This window comes from Neolamprologus brichardi, chromosome 10, assembly GCF_056152115.1.
Source record: "Neolamprologus brichardi isolate AB-2024 chromosome 10, ASM5615211v1, whole genome shotgun sequence".
Lineage (NCBI taxonomy): Eukaryota > Metazoa > Chordata > Actinopteri > Cichliformes > Cichlidae > Neolamprologus > Neolamprologus brichardi.
In genome coordinates, this window is record NC_142113.1 from 4,954,133 (window position 1) to 4,973,504 (window position 19,372).

Here is a 19,372-nt window from a genome sequence, read left to right on the forward strand (position 1 = left end):
TCCTGGACAATCAGTGCAGCAGAGCCCCCTGCTGCTACATCTGTACTCCTGCAACACTTGCTGGGTGTTTCTGTCGACACCGCTGGTCTGCACTGTCAAGATTTAGTGAGAGCTATTTAAAGATAACACAATCTTGGGTGATAAAATACTACACATAAATGATAAATCTTTAAATGCATTTCTAAGATATTTAAGCTACTATGTGCAACAGCACTACTGTAATCTCCTGAGGGAAGAACATTCAGTAGAAATGACCCATATTCGCTAGATGTGCCTCAAACACAACATGACGTTTCCCATTTGACACACTGCAAGAGATCAACCAAGCATCTCAGATGTGCTAGTCGTCAGAATAGGACTTTCACGGTGTAATTTAAAGATGGTAGCTTCACCGGAAGCACTAAGTTCCTGCACAAAAGGACACTTGGAAATTGTAGAGTGTTTGCATGTTATAGATCACAGCTCAGAGGCTGGCTTAGGTTCTGTTTAAATACACCAGTTTATTATATTTTTAAAAGAACTTAGTGAAATTTTCATATTCAAGTGTTCATGTTTGCAATGTAAAAAAACAAAATCAATCACAAATAATATACTTACTTGTATTTTAAAAGTATCTAACACACACCACAGTTAGCGCTCAGACATAAAGACCATATAATGGTCAAGTGCAGACATCCACTCACCATTACAGTACACGTGATAATCTCCAGACATAAAGTAAGGGAAACGTACAACATAAGGACACACAAACGCATTCTGAGAACTTTTCAGAGGCTTTAAACAAGTTGTTTTATCAATAGAAAATGTGGTGGAGTCTCACTGTCAGTAGCAAAACGAAAAACTCTCCAGGTTCTTTCTTTATGGCTAATATTGGTTGTTTTTGCAATCCACTTTCATATAACCACACAAACAGTAATTCCAACGATACAATGAGTCTACCAATAGTTTTAAAATATAACCACAGAAAATCTGCTGATTTAAAAACCACAGGTGAAGTTCCTGCACCTGAAGGTCATGTATGACGTCAGTGAGATAACAGACCATCACCTCCATGTGTCACTGCTGTTATAACGCCGGCCGTCCATTCAGTTTGTCATGCATGAGTGCGATGGCTCCACCTGTGAAGTCTCTGAGCACCTGCACCGTCTCCCGCTGGAGCTGCAGCGACTCACGCACAAACTCCTGCTGAGTCTCTGCCAGCTGCTGCACCGACTCCGACAGAAGCTCCAGGGAGCGCGACACAGTCTCCAGCAGGATGTTGGTGGCGTGCTGCTCCTGAAGGCTCAGCGACGCACTGTGCAGCATGCTGTCTCTCGTGCTCTGCGAGGACTGACCGGGCGCCGGAAACGCAGCCGCAGATGCCGGCGCTCCAGTAGACGTGTGAGGTTGCGCTTGTTTCTGGGTGCTGTTGTTAGCTTGGTGATCATCTTTTGGCTTTGCCGTCTGAGTTGAAGGAAGCATATCGTCTCTTTGTTCATCGTCCGAGTCTCCAAATGCATTTTCAGTATCTGAGAAAAATAAGACACATCAGCATTTTCTAAGTACTAACATAAACCAGAAAAGCAATTTCTTGACAGCTCACCTTCTGCTGGAGGCACCTCATATTGCACATCAAAAGATGGCTGTGATGAGTCCCCTGCAACATTAACAGTTCATATAAAACTAATTGCAGGAATGTGAAAAAAGACACTGCATGCAATAATTTATAGGACGTGTGTGCATGTTCACAATGCACTCATGTTTAGACTGAAATGAGGTCAATATGTGACCCCCTTTGCTACCTGACTGTCCTATCTTGTAGGAAGAAGGTGGAGGCATAGGTGTCATGTCCAACCCGCCATTAGGAGAGCTCTGCATTGCAATCATATCGTCCTCGTCCAATTCTTCTTCCTCCTCTGGCACATCGTCGTCTTCCCCCAGCGGGCCGAAGTCGCCGGAGCTCTGCTCCTCATCGTCCATCTCCAGTATCTGGAGGACTATTTTCTCCGTCTGGTTAAGATCCCGGGAAAGGCGTGAGTTGAGGCCTCTGTTGGGCACTGTCCCCGACCTCATAGCAGCCACTTTCCGTTTTGTGTCACACTTTAGGTCAGACCACTTCTTGATGACTTCTATGACCTCACGTTGGCACTCTCCAATCTCATTGACCCGTGCAGTAATCTCTGCCCATGTGCGCTTTTTCATGTCTGTTGGCACGCCACGATTGAATTTGCCTTTGGGAATGAAAAAGGAAATCCGGTCACTGTCAGTGACTGCACAAGATTAAAGTTATTATAATTCAGAAATTCGCACTCAGTTCTTGCATACTTTTAACATTTAAATGTTTCAATTACCTCTGCTGGTAACGTTTTTCATGACCAGCCACATCACACTCATTTATTCATTCTCCAGACACAATCTTTTCAGAAAGAGCTGAATTAAAAACTGATAAGCTAATACATACCCACAACAACCATACGGTGCTTCCTAACTTCATCCAGCAATATGTGGACTTCACTGAAAGAGAAACGAGCCTTTCTTTTCTTGAAGCGTGTCACACTGTCTTGATTGTAGTATATGGGTGAAGACATTCTTCACACACTGTGTCGGTAGGTATCAAGCTGCTCTGAGGTCTCTGCTGTGCTTCAGCTCCTCCAGGTGTCTGATAGGAGGCTCAACAGTCTGATTAACAACAAAGTGTGGACGGTAAATCGTGTCTTGTCTCTCTGATGTGAGTTTAATGTTAGATTAACGGTTATACAAAAACAACTGGCATGATGAAAGGTCAGATTAGTAGTATTCATAATCTGTTATTCTCCTGCATGTTTAAAAGAGCCACGGACACCTCTGGAGCTCGAGTTAGTCGATAAGTTAAACTCATAATAAACTAATATAATTAAAATTTAAGTTGTAACAAACACAGCTTTCAAGGTTAAGCAGGAAAATAGCTCAGGCATAGCTTTACACTATCAGCTCTGGAGGAGTGAATGAACAATGGAGGATGCTGTGCTCACTTCACACATGCGATAGCATAGTTAGCTTGTTACACTTAGAAGCCACTCGGAGCTACTTGCTAAGGATACCTTTGCATACCGCTCGTTATTCTATTGAGTGATGGCTCTGTCATCTCCCATTACAGTACGCTGAACACTTAGCTAGCCTAAAGTAAAATTACAAAATATCCACTATGCTAGCTATATGCACCAAGGCAACGTTAGCTAACGCTACGCTTGTTTGGCTAACAAACACGTTGTTAAAACGCAACCTCACCTCAAGAGGTACATGCCGATAGCAGAAATAGCTAATGAGATTATGAACATACCCCCGAGTTAAATAAATTGGGATTTAGTCCGGAAACGTGAAGATAAACTTCCTTATCGCCAAGATAGCAATTGTCAAGTTACCCGCTGTGACGCCATCACTTCACAATTTGTGTCCGGTTAATATTAACTACATAGCTAAGTAAAGCTTGTTGACGAAAACAGGGGCATTAGAGTGGGAATTCAATCTTACCTATGAGTGTTTGGTTCACATCTAACATATAGCGACGACAATCATTTATCTGACCATTTAACTGCGGAGTTTTATAATCTATTTTAGAGCTGTGAGACTTTTATTTTGAAGGCTCTAGCCGGATTTGGGTATCGTTTGCTAGCTTGACTGAAATATAAACACAAGGTGGAACTATGGATGTGTGTCCCAGAGCAACGTGATCTCAGCAGAGGTAGCAAAAGTACATACAGTCTGTACTTAAGTAGAAGTACAGATACTTGTGTTTGAAAATACTCTAGTAAACGCTGAAGTACTGATTCAACTTCTTTACTCAAGTGAAAGTAAAAAAGCACAATCTCTGAAATGTACTCAAAGTCCGAAAATAAAAAGTAGCTCCTTGAAAGACAATTATACCATCTATTTTTATGGACAGGTAACTCTGCTCTATTAATGTCATACAAATACAATATTAGAATAGAATACAATAGAATAGCCCTTTACTGTCATAATATATATGGACAACGAAATTGTGGGTGCTCCACACCAACTGTGTCAGAATAAAATATTAATTATTCAGACATATGAGAATACAAATGTTATTTGAATCTAAATACTAATTCTAATGAATGTGCTTAGCTTCAATGTGTTATTTAGACCACAAGAGGGTGACTTTGCTCAGAATCATCAGCTTAAATGTAAATTAATCACACTTGATGTAAACCAGCACTAACCACCACAGCCACTGTGTAGCAGTGTTTTACTGTGAATTTACCATTTTAATGCAAACTAACCTTTTTATCCTTCACAAACTACAGAGTATTTTCATGTAACCCATAAAACACATCATCTGGTTGTAATGTTTTCAGTCAATCACCCAAGTGACTTCCTGAGTCTCAGATGAATGCAGGTTTCCCCATCCTTATAAAAAGTACATCGCAAATTCACTGAAACTAGCACCATGGGCAAACAATGAGATCAGTTTCTTGATCATTAATATGCAAATTGGCATGGCCCTTGATCAATGGGCAGTTGGGGAATGGCTGCAATCACAACATTGTAAGATGGTGAAAGATGTACCCTTAGGCCCCCTCCTCGATTCAGAGATGGTCTTTCCTTTTTCACCTAAGTGGCCTCCTTGACTCCCCACTCAAACCAGCGTTCCTCCCTGTCCAGGATGTGTACATCCTCATCCTTCTCCTTTATGTCAAGTCATGACATTTTGCATATTAATGACCAAGAAACTGACATCACAGCCCATTGTTCAGCAGTGTGTTTGCTGATTTTGTTGAGCTGATAGAAATGTTATGTCGAGTAGAAACGCTACTCCCTTCATGCTTACTCCTCATCTGTAGTGCTAGCTAGAAGCTGACTACAACATATGCCTACTTTAACCTACGAGTATAAACGCTGTAAATGATACCACTGAGCCTAAAGTACTGAGCCTGTTTTGAAAATGGAAGTAGTTGAAAGTACAGATATTTGTGTTAAAATGAAGGGAGTAAAAGTAAAAAGTTATCAGAAAAATACTCGTACAGATACAGAAAGTAAAGTACAGATACCTTGAAATTGTACAGCAAGAAAGAATTCGCACTTTGTTACGTCCCACCTCTGTTTCTCAATCATATATTTCTGACTCATTAAAGTAGGCGGCATTAGTACTTAAGCATCCCATCATGCAAAGTGTTTATTCTGAGCTTTGCAGAATAATTAATTTATTTTAATTTTAATAAGGTTTGCACAAAACTTCAAGGAAATATTTGACAAGTCTCAGTTTCACCAGTTTGTTTTTGCCATGACAACCTTGTGGATCTAGAGCAGGGGTAGGCAATTCCAGGCCTCGAGGGCTGGTGTCCTGCAGGTTTTAGATCTCACCTTGGGTCAACACACCTGAATCACATGATTAGTTTGTTACCAGGCCTCTGGAGAACTGCAGGACATGTTGAGGAGCTAATTTAGCCATTTAAATCAGCTGTGTTGGTTCAAGGACACATCTAAAACCTGCAGGGACACCGGCCCTCGAAGCCTGGAGTTGCACACCCCTGATCTAGAGAAAGTATATGATAGGATGCCAAGAAAGGAAATGTGGTGCTACGTAGGTCAGCAGTGGCAGGGTAGCAGTAACAGACATGTGTGAAGTCAGTGAAACAGTGTTGAGTGCATTATGAGCTGGGATCAAGATGGGGGTGGGATTTCATCAGGGATCTGCTCTGAGCCCCATCTTGTTTACAATGGTGATTGACCTCTTTAACTTACGAGGTCAGGTAGGAATCTCCATGGACTCTGATGCTTCCAGATAATATTGTTATGAGCATAGTAAGCAGGTGGAAGAGAATCTGAAGAGGCAGAGGATGCCCTGGAAAGAAGAAGAAGAGTGAAAGTCAGTAGAAGCAAGACAGAATACTTGTGGGAACAAGAGGAAACAGCTGGAAATGTGAACATGCAGTAGAGGTAGTGAAGGTAGATGAGTTTAAATATCTGAAGTCAACTATCCAAAGCAGTGCACAGATGAGGTGAAAATTAGACTACAGGCAGGATGGAGTTGATGGAGATGAGTGTGACAGGAGCTCAGGTGCAAGAGTAAAAAGGAAGGTTTAGATGGTGCTATAGAAGGTAGAGAAGGAGGCTGAGCAGTAGGTGGCAGAGATGAATATGTCAAGGTTTTCACTGGGAGTGACTAGGATGAACAAGATTAGACATGAGTACTTTACATCAGAGGTACAGCTCGAGTTGAGTACTTTGGAGACAAAGTTAGAGAGGCAACGCTGAGATGGTTTAAACACGTGCAGAGGGAGAGTGGAGATAGTGAACAAAAGATGGTGAATACAGAGCTGCCAGGAGGGAGGAAAAAGTAAGATCTCAGAGGTTTATAGATGAATGAACGCAGTAAAGTGCAGCATGCAGGGGGTCGGTGTGACAGAAGAGGATGTTGGAGACAGTGAGATGGAGTCAGACTGTATGCTATGGCAACATCTAAAAGGAGCTACATAAAGAAGATTTTTGCCATGCTAACATTTCATCCTTGTGGCCTGTATCCCAACCAAACATCAGACTGTGGAAGAAAGGTGATGTAAGTGACTGTCAATGTTAGTGCCAAACAGGCTGGTCTGAGTATTTTAGAAACTTCTTATCTACAGAGATTATCTACACAGCCATTATCAGACGTTGTCAGATCTAATGAGTCTCAATTACGAGAGGGTCAGTATTTGGCTGTAAATGACTGCATAGATCCAGCCTGCCTCGTGTTCCTTTAATGACCACAATGTGCTCATCTTCTGATCACTGTCAGCAGGATACTGGTCCATGCTTTAACATGACATTGAGTTCACTGTATTCTAACTGCCTCTGCAGACACCGGATCTCAAACCAATTTGGGATGTGATGGGATGTGTGATGCTGTCAAGTAGGGCTGCCACGATTAGTGCCAAAATCGTCGACGACTGATTTAATAGTCAACGCGTCGTTTGAAGCTTTGTACGATCACAAAAGACGCAGGAATAAGTAGTAGGATTTAAGAGTGTAATAACGGACTGAAACAGAAGATGGCAGCACTGCATGTACAAGGATGCCAGCTGCCGTTAAACCCCGAAGAAGAAGAAGCTGTGTCCCAGAATTCATAGCGCAACCCAGCTCAGTTTCCAACAATGGCGGCAGCTAGTTGTGTGGATGCTTTAAGGCATCCACACTATTGTTTTCCTGTTTCTCTTTATTGTGTGGATGCCCTCATAGGGCATCCACACTATTGAGTTCCTGTTTCTCTTTAATCTTTATTGTGTGGATGCCTGAAAGGGCATCCACACCATTGAGTTCCTGTTTCTCTTTATTCTTTATCCTTTATTATTCTGGTTGCTTCCGTACACTTTTTGGCGCTTAACTACTCCCTCAGTTTTTGTGCTATTTGCACCGTTCAAATCTTAAAAAATTCTGCTCTTTCTGCTAATGCCGGCTATGACTTTTGGTGCTCATAACTTCTATACTTTTTGAGATATTGAATTTTTTTTGCAATATTTATTGCTCTTTTCTGCCACATTATCAGTGGCCTCACTGATTTTCCTTGCCGGGTTGACCTGTGTTTTAGCTCAGTGAGATGAGCATCCGTTCTCAGACTGGGAGGCCCGGGTTCAAATCCCGCTTATGGCAAAATTTCTTTCAGTTAACAGTTAAACTTTTTTAAGTCTTTTCAGCAGAAATTCTGCTGATTGAACTCTTTTCAGCAGAAATTCTGCTGATTGAACTCTTTTCAGCAGAATTTTAAATTTTATCACTACTTTTAAGCACAAATCCCAGCTTTTTCAGCTGTTTTCAGCAAAAACCTCTTTTCAGCAGAATTCTGCTGATTGAACTCTTTTCAGCAGAAATTCTGCTGATTGAACTCTTTTCAGCAGAATTTTAAATTTTTTCACCACTTTTCAGCACAAATCCCAGCTTTTTCAGCTGTTTTCAGCAAAAACCTCTTTTCAGCAGAATTCTGCTCATTCACCTCTTTTCAGCGCAATTTTCTTCTTCTTCCATCTTTTCTGCAGAAATTCTGCTCATTCAACTCTTTTCAGCAAAATTTTAAGCCTTTTCACTTCTTATCAGCACAAATCTCAGCTGTTTTCAGAGAAAACTCTTTTGAGCACAAATTCTGCTGATTCATCTCTTTTCAGCAGAAATTCTTCTGATTCACCTCTTTTCTGCAAAGATTTCAGTCTTTTCACCTCTTATCAGCACAAATCACAGCTTTTTCAGCTGTTTTCAGCAAAAACCTCTTTTTAGCAGAATTCTACTCATTCAGCTTTTTTCAGCAGAAATTCTGCTGATTGAACTCTTTTCAGCAGAATTTTCACCTCTTTTCAGCACAAATCTCAGCTGTTTTCAGAAAAAACTCTTTTCAGCAGAAATTCTGCTCATTCACCTCATTGCCATCATTCAGCCTTTTCACCTCTTATTAGAACAAATCTCAGCTGTTTTCAGAAAAAACTCTTTTGAACAGAAATTCTGCTGATTCATCTCTTTTCAGCGCAACTTTCTGCTGCTTTCCATCTTTTCTGCAGAAATTCTGCTGATTGAGCTCTTTTCAGCAAAATTTTAAGCCTTTTCACTTCTTATCAGCACAAATCTCAGCTGTTTTCAGAGAAAACTCTTTTGAGCACAAATTCTGCTGATTCATCTCTTTTCAGCAGAAATTGTTCTGATTCACCTCTTTTCTGCAAAGATTTCAGTCTTTTCACCTCTTAACAGCACAAATCCCAGCTTTTTCAGCTGTTTTCAGCAAAAACCTCTTTTTAGCAGAATTCTGCTCATTCAGCTTTTTTCAGCAGAAATTCTGCTGATTGAACTCTTTTCAGCAGAATTTTCACCTCTTTTCAGCACAAATCTCAGCTGTTTTCAGAAAAAACTCTTTTGAGCAGAAATTCTTCTGATTCACCTCTTTTCTGCAAAGATTTCAGACTTTTCACCTCTTATCAGCACAAATCCCAGCTTTTTCAACTGTTTTCAGCAAAAACCTCTTCTTAGCAGAATTCTACTCATTCAGCTTTTTTCAGCAGAAATTCTGCTGATTGAACTCTTTTCAGCAGAATTTTCACCTCTTTTCAGCACAAATCTCAGCTGTTTTCAGAAAAAACTCTTTTCAGCAGAAATTCTGCTCATTCACCTCATTGCCATCATTCAGCCTTTTCACCTCTTATCAGCACAAATCTCAGCTGTTTTCAGAAAAAACTCTTTTCAAAAGAAATTCTGCTCATTCATCTCTTTTCAGCGCAATATTTTGCTTTTCACCACTTTTCAGCAAAAAATTTCTTCTTCTTCACCTGTTTTCATCACAATTTTCAGTTTCTTCACCGCCATATAACTTTTTGCAATTTTTTAACTTTTTCAGCCTTTTTCAGCAGACATCTTCAGCGTTAAGGCATCCACACAGCATTTTCGCAGGAAATGCAAATTTTTCTAGTTATTCTTCTAGTTGCTTCCGTACACTTTTTGGACCTTAACTACTCCCTCAGTTTTTGTGCTATTTGCACCGTTCAAATCTTAAAAAATTCTGCTCTTTCTGCTAATGCCGGCTATGACTTTTGGTGCTCATAACTTCTATACTTTTTGAGATATTGAATTTTTTTTGCAATATTTTTTGCCCTTTTCTGCCACATTATCAGTGGCCTCACTGATTTTCCTTGCCGGGTTGACCTGTGTTTTAGCTCAGTGAGATGAGCATCCGTTCTCAGACTGGGAGGCCGGGGTTCAAATCCCGCTTATGGCAAAATTTCTTTCAGTTAACAATTGAACGTTTTTAACTCTTTTCAGCAGAAATTCTGCTGATTGAACTCTTTTCAGCAGAATTTTGAATTTTTTCACTACTTTTCAGCACAAATCCCAGCTTTTTCAGCTGTTTTCAGCAAAAACCTCTTTTCAGCAAAATTCTGCTGATTGAACTCTTTTCAGCAGAAAGACTGCTGATTGAACTCTTTTCAGCAGAATTTTAAATTTTTTCACCACTTTTCAGCACAAATCCCAGCTTTTTCAGCTGTTTTCAGCAAAAACCTTTTTTCAGCAGAATTCTGCTCATTCACCTCTTTTCAGCAGAAATTCTTCTTATTCACCTCTTCTGCAAAATTTTCAAACTTTTCACCTCTTATCAGCACAAATCTCAGCTGTTTTCAGAAAAAACTCTTTTGAGCAGAAATTCTGCTGATTCATCTCTTTTCAGCGCAATTTTCTGCTTCTTTCCATTTTTTCTGCAGAAATTCTGTTCATTCAACTCTTTTCAGCAAAATTTTCAGCCTTTTCACTTCTTATCAGCACAAATCTCATCTGTTTTCAGAAAAAACTCTTTTGAGCAGAAATTCTGCTGATTCATCTCTTTTCAGCAGAATTTAAAATTTTTTCACCACTTTTCAGCACAAATCCCAGCTTTTTCAGCTGTTTTCAGCAAAAACCTCTTATCAGCAGAATTCTGCTGATTGAACTCTTTTCAGCAGAAATTCTGCTGATTGAACTCTTTTCAGCAGAATTTTAAATTTTTTCACTACTTTTCAGCACAAATCCCAGCTTTTTCAGCTGTTTTCAGCAAAAACCTCTTTTCAGCAGCATTCTGCTGATTGAACTCTTTTCAGCAGAAATTCTGCTGATTCACCTCTTTTCAGCAGAATTTTAAATTTTTTCACCACATTTCAGCACAAATCCCAGCTTTTTCAGCTTTTTTCAGCAAAAACCTCTTTTCAGCAGAATTCTGCTCATTCACCTCTTTTCAGCAGAAATTCTGCTGATTGAACTCTTTTCAGCAGAATTTTCACCTCTTTTCAGCCCAAATTCTTCTGATTCACCTCTTTTCTGTAAAGTTTTCAGACTTTTCACCTCTTATCAGCACAAATCCCAGCTTTTTCAGCTGTTTTCAGCAAAAACCTCTTTTTAGCACAATTCTGCTCATTCAGCTTTTTTCAGCAGAAATTCTGCTGATTTATCTTTTTTGAGCAGAAATTCTGCTGATTCATCTCTTTTCAGTGCAACTTTCTGCTTCTTTCCATCTTTTCTGCACAAATCCCAACTCATTCACCTCTTTTCAGCGCAATGTTCTACTCCTTTCCATCTTTTCTGCAGAAATTCTGCTGATTTATCTCTTTTGAGCAGAAATTATGCTGATTCATCTCTTTTCAGCGCAATGTTCTGCTTCTTTCCATCTTTACTTCAGAAATTCTGCTCATTCAACTCTTTTCAGCAAAATTTTCAGACTTTTCACCTCTTATCAGCACAAATCCCAGCTGTTATCATAAAAATCTCTTTTGAGCACAAATTCTTCTGATTCACCTCTTTTCAGCGCAACTTTCTGCTTCTTTACCTCTTTTCAGCAGAAATTCTTCTCATTCAACCCTTTTCTGCAAAGTTTTCAGCCTTTTCACCTCTTATCAGCACAATTCTCAGCAGCTGTTTTCAGTAAAAACCTCTTTTCAGCAGAATTTTCACCTCTTTTCAGCCCAAATTCTGCTTGTTCACCTCTTCTGCAAAAATTTCAGCCTTTTCACCTCTTATTAGCACAAATCTCAGCTGTTTTCAGAAAAAAAAACTCTTTTGAGCAGAAATTCTGCTGATTCATCTCTTTTCAGCACAACTTTCTGCTTCTGTACCTCTTTTCAGCAGAAATTCTGCTGATTCACTTCTTTTCTGCAAAGTTTTCAACCTTTTCACCTCTTATCAGCACAATTCTCAGCCGCTTCTGCTCATTTCAGCAAAATTGTCAGTCTCTGGGCCTGCTCTTTGTGAGAATGACTTTGGCTCAGTGAGATGAAAATTTCTCCATCTTTACCCCTTTCAGTAGAATTTTTTGCTTTTCACTACTTTTCAACAAAATTTTCTGCTTCTTCACCTCTTTTCAGCAGAATTTTATGTTTCTTCACCACCATACAACTTTTTTCAACTTTTTCAGCTTTTTTCAGCAGACATCTTCAGCGTTAAGGCATCCACACAGCATTTTCGCAGGAAATGCAAATTTTTCTAGTTGTGTGGATGCCCTCAAAGGCATCCACACTATTGAGTTCCTGTTTCTCTTTATTGTGTGGATGCCCTCATAGGGCATCCACACTATTGAGTTCCTGTTTCTCTTTAATCTTTATTATTCTTCTAGTTGCTTCCGTACACTTTTTGGACCTTAACTACTCCCTCAGTTTTTGTGCTATTTGCACCGTTCAAATCTTAAAAAATTCTGCTCTTTCTGCTAATGCCGGCTATGACTTTTGGTGCTCATAACTTCTATACTTTTTGAGATATTGAATTTTTTTTGCAATATTTTTTGCCCTTTTCTGCCACATTATCAGTGGCCTCACTGATTTTCCTTGCCGGGTTGACCTGTGTTTTAGCTCAGTGAGATGAGCATCCGTTCTCAGACTGGGAGGCCCGGGTTCAAATCCCGCTTATGGCAAAATTTCTTTCAGTTAACAATTAAACGTTTTTAACTCTTTTCAGCAGAAATTCTGCTGATTAAACTCTTTTCAGCAGAAATTCTGCTGATTGAACTCTTTTCAGCAGAATTTTAAATTTTTTCACCACTTTTCAGCACAAATCCCAGCTTTTTCAGCTGTTTTCAGCAAAAACCTCTTGTCAGCAGAATTCTGCTCATTCACCTCTTTTCAGCAGAAATTCTGCTCATTGAACTCTTTTCAGCAGAAATTCTGCTCACTGAACTCTTTTCAGCAGAATTTTGAATTTTTTCACCACTTTTCAGCACAAATCCCAGCTTTTTCAGCTGTTTTCAGCAAAAACCTCTTTTCAGCAGAATTTTGGTGATTGAACTCTTTTCAGCAGAAATTCTGCTCATTGAACTCTTTTCAGCAGAATTTTGAATTTTTTCACCACTTTTCAGCACAAATCCAAGCTTTTTCAGCTGTTTTCAGCAAAAACCTCTTGTCAGCAGAATTCTGCTGATTGAACTCTTTTCATCAGAAATTCTGCTCACTGAACTCTTTTCAGCAGAATTTTGAATTTTTTCACCACTTTTCAGCACAAATCCCAGCCTTTTAAGCTGTTTTCAGCAAAAAACCCTTTTCAGCAGAAATTCTGCTGATTCATCTCTTTTCAGAAGAATTTTAAATTTTTTCACCACTTTTCAGCACAAATCCCAGCTTTTTCAGCTGTTTTCAGCAAAAAACTCTTTTCAGCAGAATTCTGCTGATTGAACTCTTTTCAGCTGAAATTCTGCTGATTGAACTCTTTTCAGCAGAATTTTAAATTTTTTCACTACTTTTCAGCACAAATCCCAGCTTTTTCAGCTGTTTTCAGCAGAATTCTGCTTATTGAACTCTTTTCAGCAGAAATTCTGCTGATTGTACTCTTTTCAGCAGAATTTTGAATTTTTTCACCACAAATCCCACCTTTTTCAGCAGTTTTCAGCAAAAACCTCTTTTCAGCAGAATTCTGCTGATTGAACTCTTTTCAGCAGAAATTCTGCTGATTGTACTCTTTTCAGCAGAATTTTAAATTTTTTCACCACTTTTCAGCACAAATCCCAGCTTTTTCAGCTGTTTTCAGCAAAAACCTCTTGTCAGCAGAATTCTGCTCATTCACCTCTTTTCAGCAGAAATTCTGCTCATTCACCTCTTTTCAGCGCAATTTTCTGCTCCTTTCCATCTTTTCAGCAGAAATTCTGCTCATTCAAGTCTTTTCAGCAAAATTTTCAGCCTTTTCACCTCTTGTCAGCACAAATCTCAGCTGTTTTCAGAAAAAACTCTTTTGAGCAGAAATTCTGCTGATTCATCTCTTTTGAGCAGAAATTCTGCTGATTCATCTCTTTTCAGTGCAACTTTCTGCTTCTTTCCATCTTTTCTTCAGAAATTCTGCTCATTCACCTCTTTTCAGCGCAACTTTCTGCTTCTTTACCTCTTTTCAGCAGAAATTCTGCTGATTCACCTCTTTTTTGCAAAGTTTTCAGCCTTTTCACCTCTTATCAGCACAATTCTCAGCCGCTTCTGCTCATTTCAGCAGAATTGTCAGTCTCTCCACCTCCTCTTTGTGAGAATGACTTTGGCTCAGTGAGATGAAAATTTCTCCGTCTTTACCCCTTTCAGTAGAATTTTTTGCTTTTCACCACTTTTCAAGAAAATTTTCTGCTTCTTCACCTGTATTCAGCAAAATTTTAAGTTTCTTCACCACCATACACCTTTTTGCAATTTTTTCAGCTTTTTTCAGCAGACATCTTCAGCGTTAAGGCATCCACACAGCATTTTCGCAGGAAATGCAAATTTTTCTAGTTCTTTATTATTATTCTTCAAGTTGCTTCCGTTTTTTCCGTTTTTTGGACCTTAACTACTCCCTCAGTTTTCATGCTATTTTCACCGTTCAAATCTTAAAAAATTCTGCTCATTCTGCTCTTTCCTGCTATGACTTTTGGTGCTCATAACTTCTATACTTTTTGAGATATTGAATTTTTTTTGCAATATTTTTTGCCCATTTCTGCCACATTATCAGTGGCCTCACTGATTTTCCTTGCCGGGCTGAGCTGTGTTTTAGCTCAGTGAGATGAGCATCCGTTCTCAGACTGGGAAGCCGGGGTTCAAATCCCGCTTATGGCAACATTTCTTTCAGTTAACAGTTAAACTTTTTTAACTCTTTTCAGCAGAAATTCTGCTCATTCAACTCTTTTCAGCAGAATTTTCAGCCTTTTCACCTCTTATCAGCACAAATCTCATCTGTTTTCAGAAAAAACTCTTTTGAGCAGAAATTCTGCTGATTGAACTCTTTTCAGCAGAATTTAAAATTTTTTCACTACTTTTCAGCACAAATCCCAGCTTTTTCAACTCTTTTCAGCAAAAACCTCTTTTCAGCAGAATTCTGCTGATTGAACTCTTTTCAGCAGAAATTCCGCTGATTGAACTCTTTTCAGCAGAATTTTACATTTTTTCACCACTTTTCAGCACAAATCCCAGCTTTTTCAGCTGTTTTCAGCAAAAACCTCTTGTCAGCAGAATTCTGCTCATTCACCTCTTTTCAGCGCAATTTTCTGCTTCTTTCCATCTTTTCTGCAGAAATTCTGCTCATTCAACTTTTTTCAGCAAAATTTTCAGCCTTTTCACCTCTTATCAGCACAAATCTCAGCTGTTTTCAGAAAAAACTCTTTTGAGCACAAATTCTGCTGATTCATCTCTTTTCAGCAGATATTCTTCTGATTCACCTCTTTTCTGCAAAGTTTTTAGACTTTTCACCTCTTATCAGCACAAATTCTGCTGATTGAACTCTTTTCAGCAGAAATTCTGCTGATTGAACTCTTTTCAGCAAAATTTTCAGCCTTTTCACCTCTTATCAGCACAAATCCCAGCTGTTTTCAGAAAAAACTCTTTTGAGCACAAATTCTGCTGATTCATCTCTTTTCAGCAGAAATTCTTCTGATTCACCTCTTTTCTGCAAAGTTTTCAGACTTTTCACCTCTTATCAGCACAAATTCCACCTTTTTCAGCTGTTTTCAGCAAAAACCTCTTTTTAGCAGAATTCTGCTCATTCAGCTTATTTCAGCAGAAATTCTGCAGATTGAACTCTTTTCAGCAGAATTTTCACCTCTTTTCAGCACAAATGTCAGCTGTTTTCAGAAAAGTCTTTTGAGCAGAAATTCTGCTGATTCATCTCTTTTCAGCAGAATTTCCACCTCTTTTCAGCATAAATTCTGCTTATTCACCTCTTCTGCAAAATATTCAGCCTTTTCACCTGTTGTCAGCAGAAATTCTGCTCATTCACCTCTTTTCAGCGCAATTTTCTGCTTCTTTCACAAATTATACATCAAAGCGTAGGTATTTTTGCTGGCTTTAAGACAGTGTCACTATAATTATCGTGCGAGTTACGGTTTTTTCACAATTTGCCTCGAAGTGACACGAAGTCTAAAAACTCCCCATTTACAGTCTATAGGGAGGTTGTGAAACTCAGAGCTGAAATACTGAAACTGAAGGCATTTTCAAATCGTCATATCTCCTTAACGAAGCAAAGTTAAGACATGAGGCTTGTGCCAATTCATCTTCAGACACTGCTGACACTCACGGTCGAAGAAGTTTTTACAGTCATCTTACCGTTGAGCCATAAATTACGTTTGTTTGAGGGGTGGAAATCTGTCCTCCTCTCAGTTTTCAAAACTCCGAAAATGAAGCCGTTACTTCTCTCGTCATATCTCCGCGACCGATGTACAAAGAGCTATGTAAATCGCAGTTAAAGTTCACTAAAGTCCGCTGATTCACCCAGTACAAGAATTATGCTTCTATCCCACCTAGTTTTTGAGTTACACGACGTTTTGTAACTCCAAAAAACGGCGTTTTTCCAAAATTCGGATGATTCATCTCTTTTCTGAAAAAAATTCAGCCTTTTCACCTCTTATCAGCACATTTCTCAGCCATTCTGCTCATTTCAGCAAAATTGTCAGTTTCTCGACCTGTTCTTTGTGAGAATGACTTTGGCTCAGTGAGATGAATAGCCGCTTTGAGACCAGGAGGGCCAGGTTTGAATCCTGCTCAGGGCAAGTTTTTTTTTTTTTTTCACCACTTTTCAGCAAAAATTTCTCCGTCTTTACCCCTTTCAGTAGAATTTTTTGCTTTTCACCACTTTCCAACAATTTTTTTTGCTTCTTCACCTATTTTCAGTAGAATTTTACGTTTCTTCACCGCCATGCAACTTTTTGCAACTTTTTAACTTTTTCAGCTTTTTTCAGCAGACATCTTCAGCGTTAAGGCATCCACACAGCATTTTCGCAGGAAATGCAAATTTTTCTAGTCTTTATTATTATTCTTCAAGTTGCTTCCGTTTTTTCCGTTTTTTGGACCTTAACTACTCCCTCAGTTTTCATGCTATTTTCACCGTTCAAATCTTAAAAAATTCTGCTCTTTCTGCTCTTTCCTGCTATGACTTTTGGTGCTCATAACTTCTATACTTTTTGAGATATTGAATTTTTTTTGCAATATTTTTTGCCCATTTCTGCCACATTATTAGTGGCCTCACTGATTTTCCTTGCCGGGCTGAGCTGTGTTTTAGCTCAGTGAGATGAGCATCTGTTCTCAGACTGGGAGGCCCGGGTTCAAATCCCGCTTATGGCAACATTTCTTTCAGTTAAACTTTTTTAACTCTTTTCAGCAGAAATTCTGCTGATTGAACTCTTTTCAGCAGAAATTCTGCTGATTGAACTCTTTTCAGCAGAATTTTGAATTTTTTCAATACTTTTCAGCACAAATCCCAGCTTTTTCAGCTGTTTTCAGCAAAAACCTCTTTTCAGCAGAATTCTGCTGATTGAACTCTTTTCAGCAGAAAGTCTGCTGATTGAACTCTTTTCAGCAGAATTTTAAATTTTTTCACCACTTTTCAGCACAAATCCCAGCTTTTTCAGCTGTTTTCAGCAAAAACCTCTTTTCAGCAGAATTCTGCTGATTGAACTCTTTTCAGCAGAATTCTGCTCATTCACCTCTTTTCAGCAGAAATTCTGCTGATTGAACTCTTTTCAGCAGAATTTTCACCTCTTTTCAGCCCAAATTCTGCTGATTCATCTCTTTTCTGAAAAATTTTCAGCCTTTTCACCACTTTTCAACAAAATTTTCTACTTCTTCACCTGTATTCAGCAGAATTTTAAGTGTCTTCACCACCATACAACTCTTTGCAACTTTTTCAGCTTTTTTCAGCAGACATCTTCAACGTTAAGGCATCCACACAGCATTTTCGCAGGAAATGCAAATTTTTCTAGTTCTTCTAGTTGCTTCCGTACACTTTTTGGACCTTAACTACTCCTTCAGTTTTTGTGCTATTTGCACCGTTCAAATCTTAAAAAATTCTGCTCTTTCTGCTAATGCCGGCTATGACTTTTGGTGCTCATAACTTCTATACTTTTTGAGATATTGAATTTTTTTTGCAATATTTTTTGCCCTTTTCTGCCACATTATCAGTGGCCTCACTGATTTTCCTTGCCGGGTTGACCTGTGTTTTAGCTCAGTGAGATGAGCATCCGTTCTCAGACTGGAAGGCCCGGGTTCAAATCCCGCTTATGACAAAATTTCTTTCAGTTAACAGTTAAACTTTTTTAACTCTTTTCAGTAGAAATTCTGCTGATTGAACTCTTTTCAGCAGAATTTTAAATTTTTTCACCACTTTTCAGCACAAATCCCAGCTTTTTCAGCTGTTTTCAGCAAAAACCTCTTTTCAGCAGAATTCTGCTGATTGAACTCTTTTCAGCAAAAATTCTGCTCATTGAACTCTTTTCAGCAGAATTTTGAATTTTTTCACCACTTTTCAGCACAAATCCCAGCTTTTCAGCTGTTTTCAGCAAAAACCTCTTTTCAGCAGAATTCTGCTGATTGAACTCTTTTCAGCAGAAATTCTGCTCATTGAACTCTTTTCAGCAGAATTTTGAATTTTTTCACCACTTTTCAGCACAAATCCCAGCTTTTTCAGCTGTTTTCAGCAAAAACCTCTTTTCAGCAGAATTCTGCATATTGAACTCTTTTCAGCAGAAATTCTGCTCATTGAACTCTTTTCAGGAGAATTTTGAATTTTTTCACCAATTTTCAGCACAAATCCCAGCTTTTTCAGCTGTTTTCAGCAAAAACCTCTTTTCAGCAGAATTCTGCTGATTGAACTCTTTTCAGCAGAATTCTGCTGATTGAACTCTTTTCAGCAGAGTTCTGCTGATTGAATTCTTTTCAGCAGAAATTCTGCTGATTGAACTCTTTTGAGCAGAAATTCTGCTGATTGAACTCTTTTCAGCAGAATTTTAAATTTTTTTTACCAATTTTCAGCACAAATTCCAGCTTTTTCCACTGTTTTCAGCAAAAACCTTTTTTCAGCAGAATTCTGCTCATTCACCTCTTTTCAGCAGAATTCTGCTGTTTGAACTCTTTTCAGCAGAAATTCTGCTGATTGAACTCTTTTCAGCAGAACTTTGAATTTTTTCACCACTTTGCATCACAAATCCCAGCTTTTTCAGCTGTTTTCAGCAAAAACCTCTTTTCAGCAGAATTCTGCTGATTGAACTCTTTTCAGCAGAATTCTGCTGATTGAACTCTTTTCAGCAGAGTTCTGCTGATTGAATTCTTTTCAGCAGAAATTCTGCTGATTGAACTCTTTTCAGCAGAATTCTGCTGATTGAACTCTTTTCAGCAGAATTCTGCTGATTGAACTCTTTTCAGCAGAATTTTGAATTTTTTCACCACTTTTCAGCACAAATCCCAGCTTTTTCAGCTGTTTTCAGCAAAAACCTCTTTTCAGCAGTATTCCGCTGATTGAATTCTTTTCAGCAGAAATTCTGCTGATTCACCTCTTTTCAGCGCAATTTTCTGCTTCTTTCCATCTTTTCTGCAGAAATTCTGCTCATTCACCTCTTTTCAGCAGAAATTCTGCTGATTGAACTCTTTTCAGCAGAATTTTAACCTCTTTTCAGCCCAAATTCTGCTTTTTCACCTCTTTTCTGAAATGTTTTCAGCCT

The 19,372-nt window shown here is 38.8% G+C and overlaps 1 protein-coding gene across 3 annotated transcripts; it reads right to left on the minus strand.

Moving 5' to 3' along the window:
* Positions 1–480: 480 nt before the first annotated feature.
* On the minus strand, positions 481–3,578 carry zgc:153990 (uncharacterized). 3 transcript variants are annotated; one of them, XM_006808605.2, is made up of 5 exons: positions 3,490–3,578; positions 2,441–2,658; positions 1,782–2,210; positions 1,583–1,636; positions 481–1,508 (listed from the first exon to the last, which is right to left on the minus strand). In XM_006808605.2, the coding sequence occupies exons 2-5, from the start codon at positions 2,565–2,567 to the stop codon at positions 1,066–1,068; spliced, it is 1,053 nt and encodes a 350-aa protein (XP_006808668.1). In that variant the 5' UTR covers positions 2,568–2,658; positions 3,490–3,578; the 3' UTR covers positions 481–1,065. The 3 variants fall into 3 exon arrangements, with proteins under 3 accessions (XP_006808668.1, XP_006808667.1, XP_006808666.1); XM_006808604.3 differs by lacking the exon at positions 3,490–3,578 and adding an exon at positions 3,299–3,410; XM_006808603.3 differs by lacking the exon at positions 3,490–3,578 and adding an exon at positions 3,247–3,410.
* Between the last annotated feature and the right edge of the window lie 15,794 nt (positions 3,579–19,372).

Bases quoted from the DNA above. Each gene is read 5' to 3' on its own strand.
- zgc:153990 (XM_006808605.2), bottom strand. From the start codon at position 2,567: ATGTCTTCACCCATATACTACAATCAAGACAGTGTGACACGCTTCAAG. The intron at 2,211-2,440 runs GTATGTATTAGC...TCATTCCCAAAG, and splicing joins GCACCGTATGGTTGTTGTGG to GCAAATTCAATCGTGGCGTG. The intron at 1,637-1,781 runs GTAGCAAAGGGG...TTAATGTTGCAG, and splicing joins CTACAAGATAGGACAGTCAG to GGGACTCATCACAGCCATCT.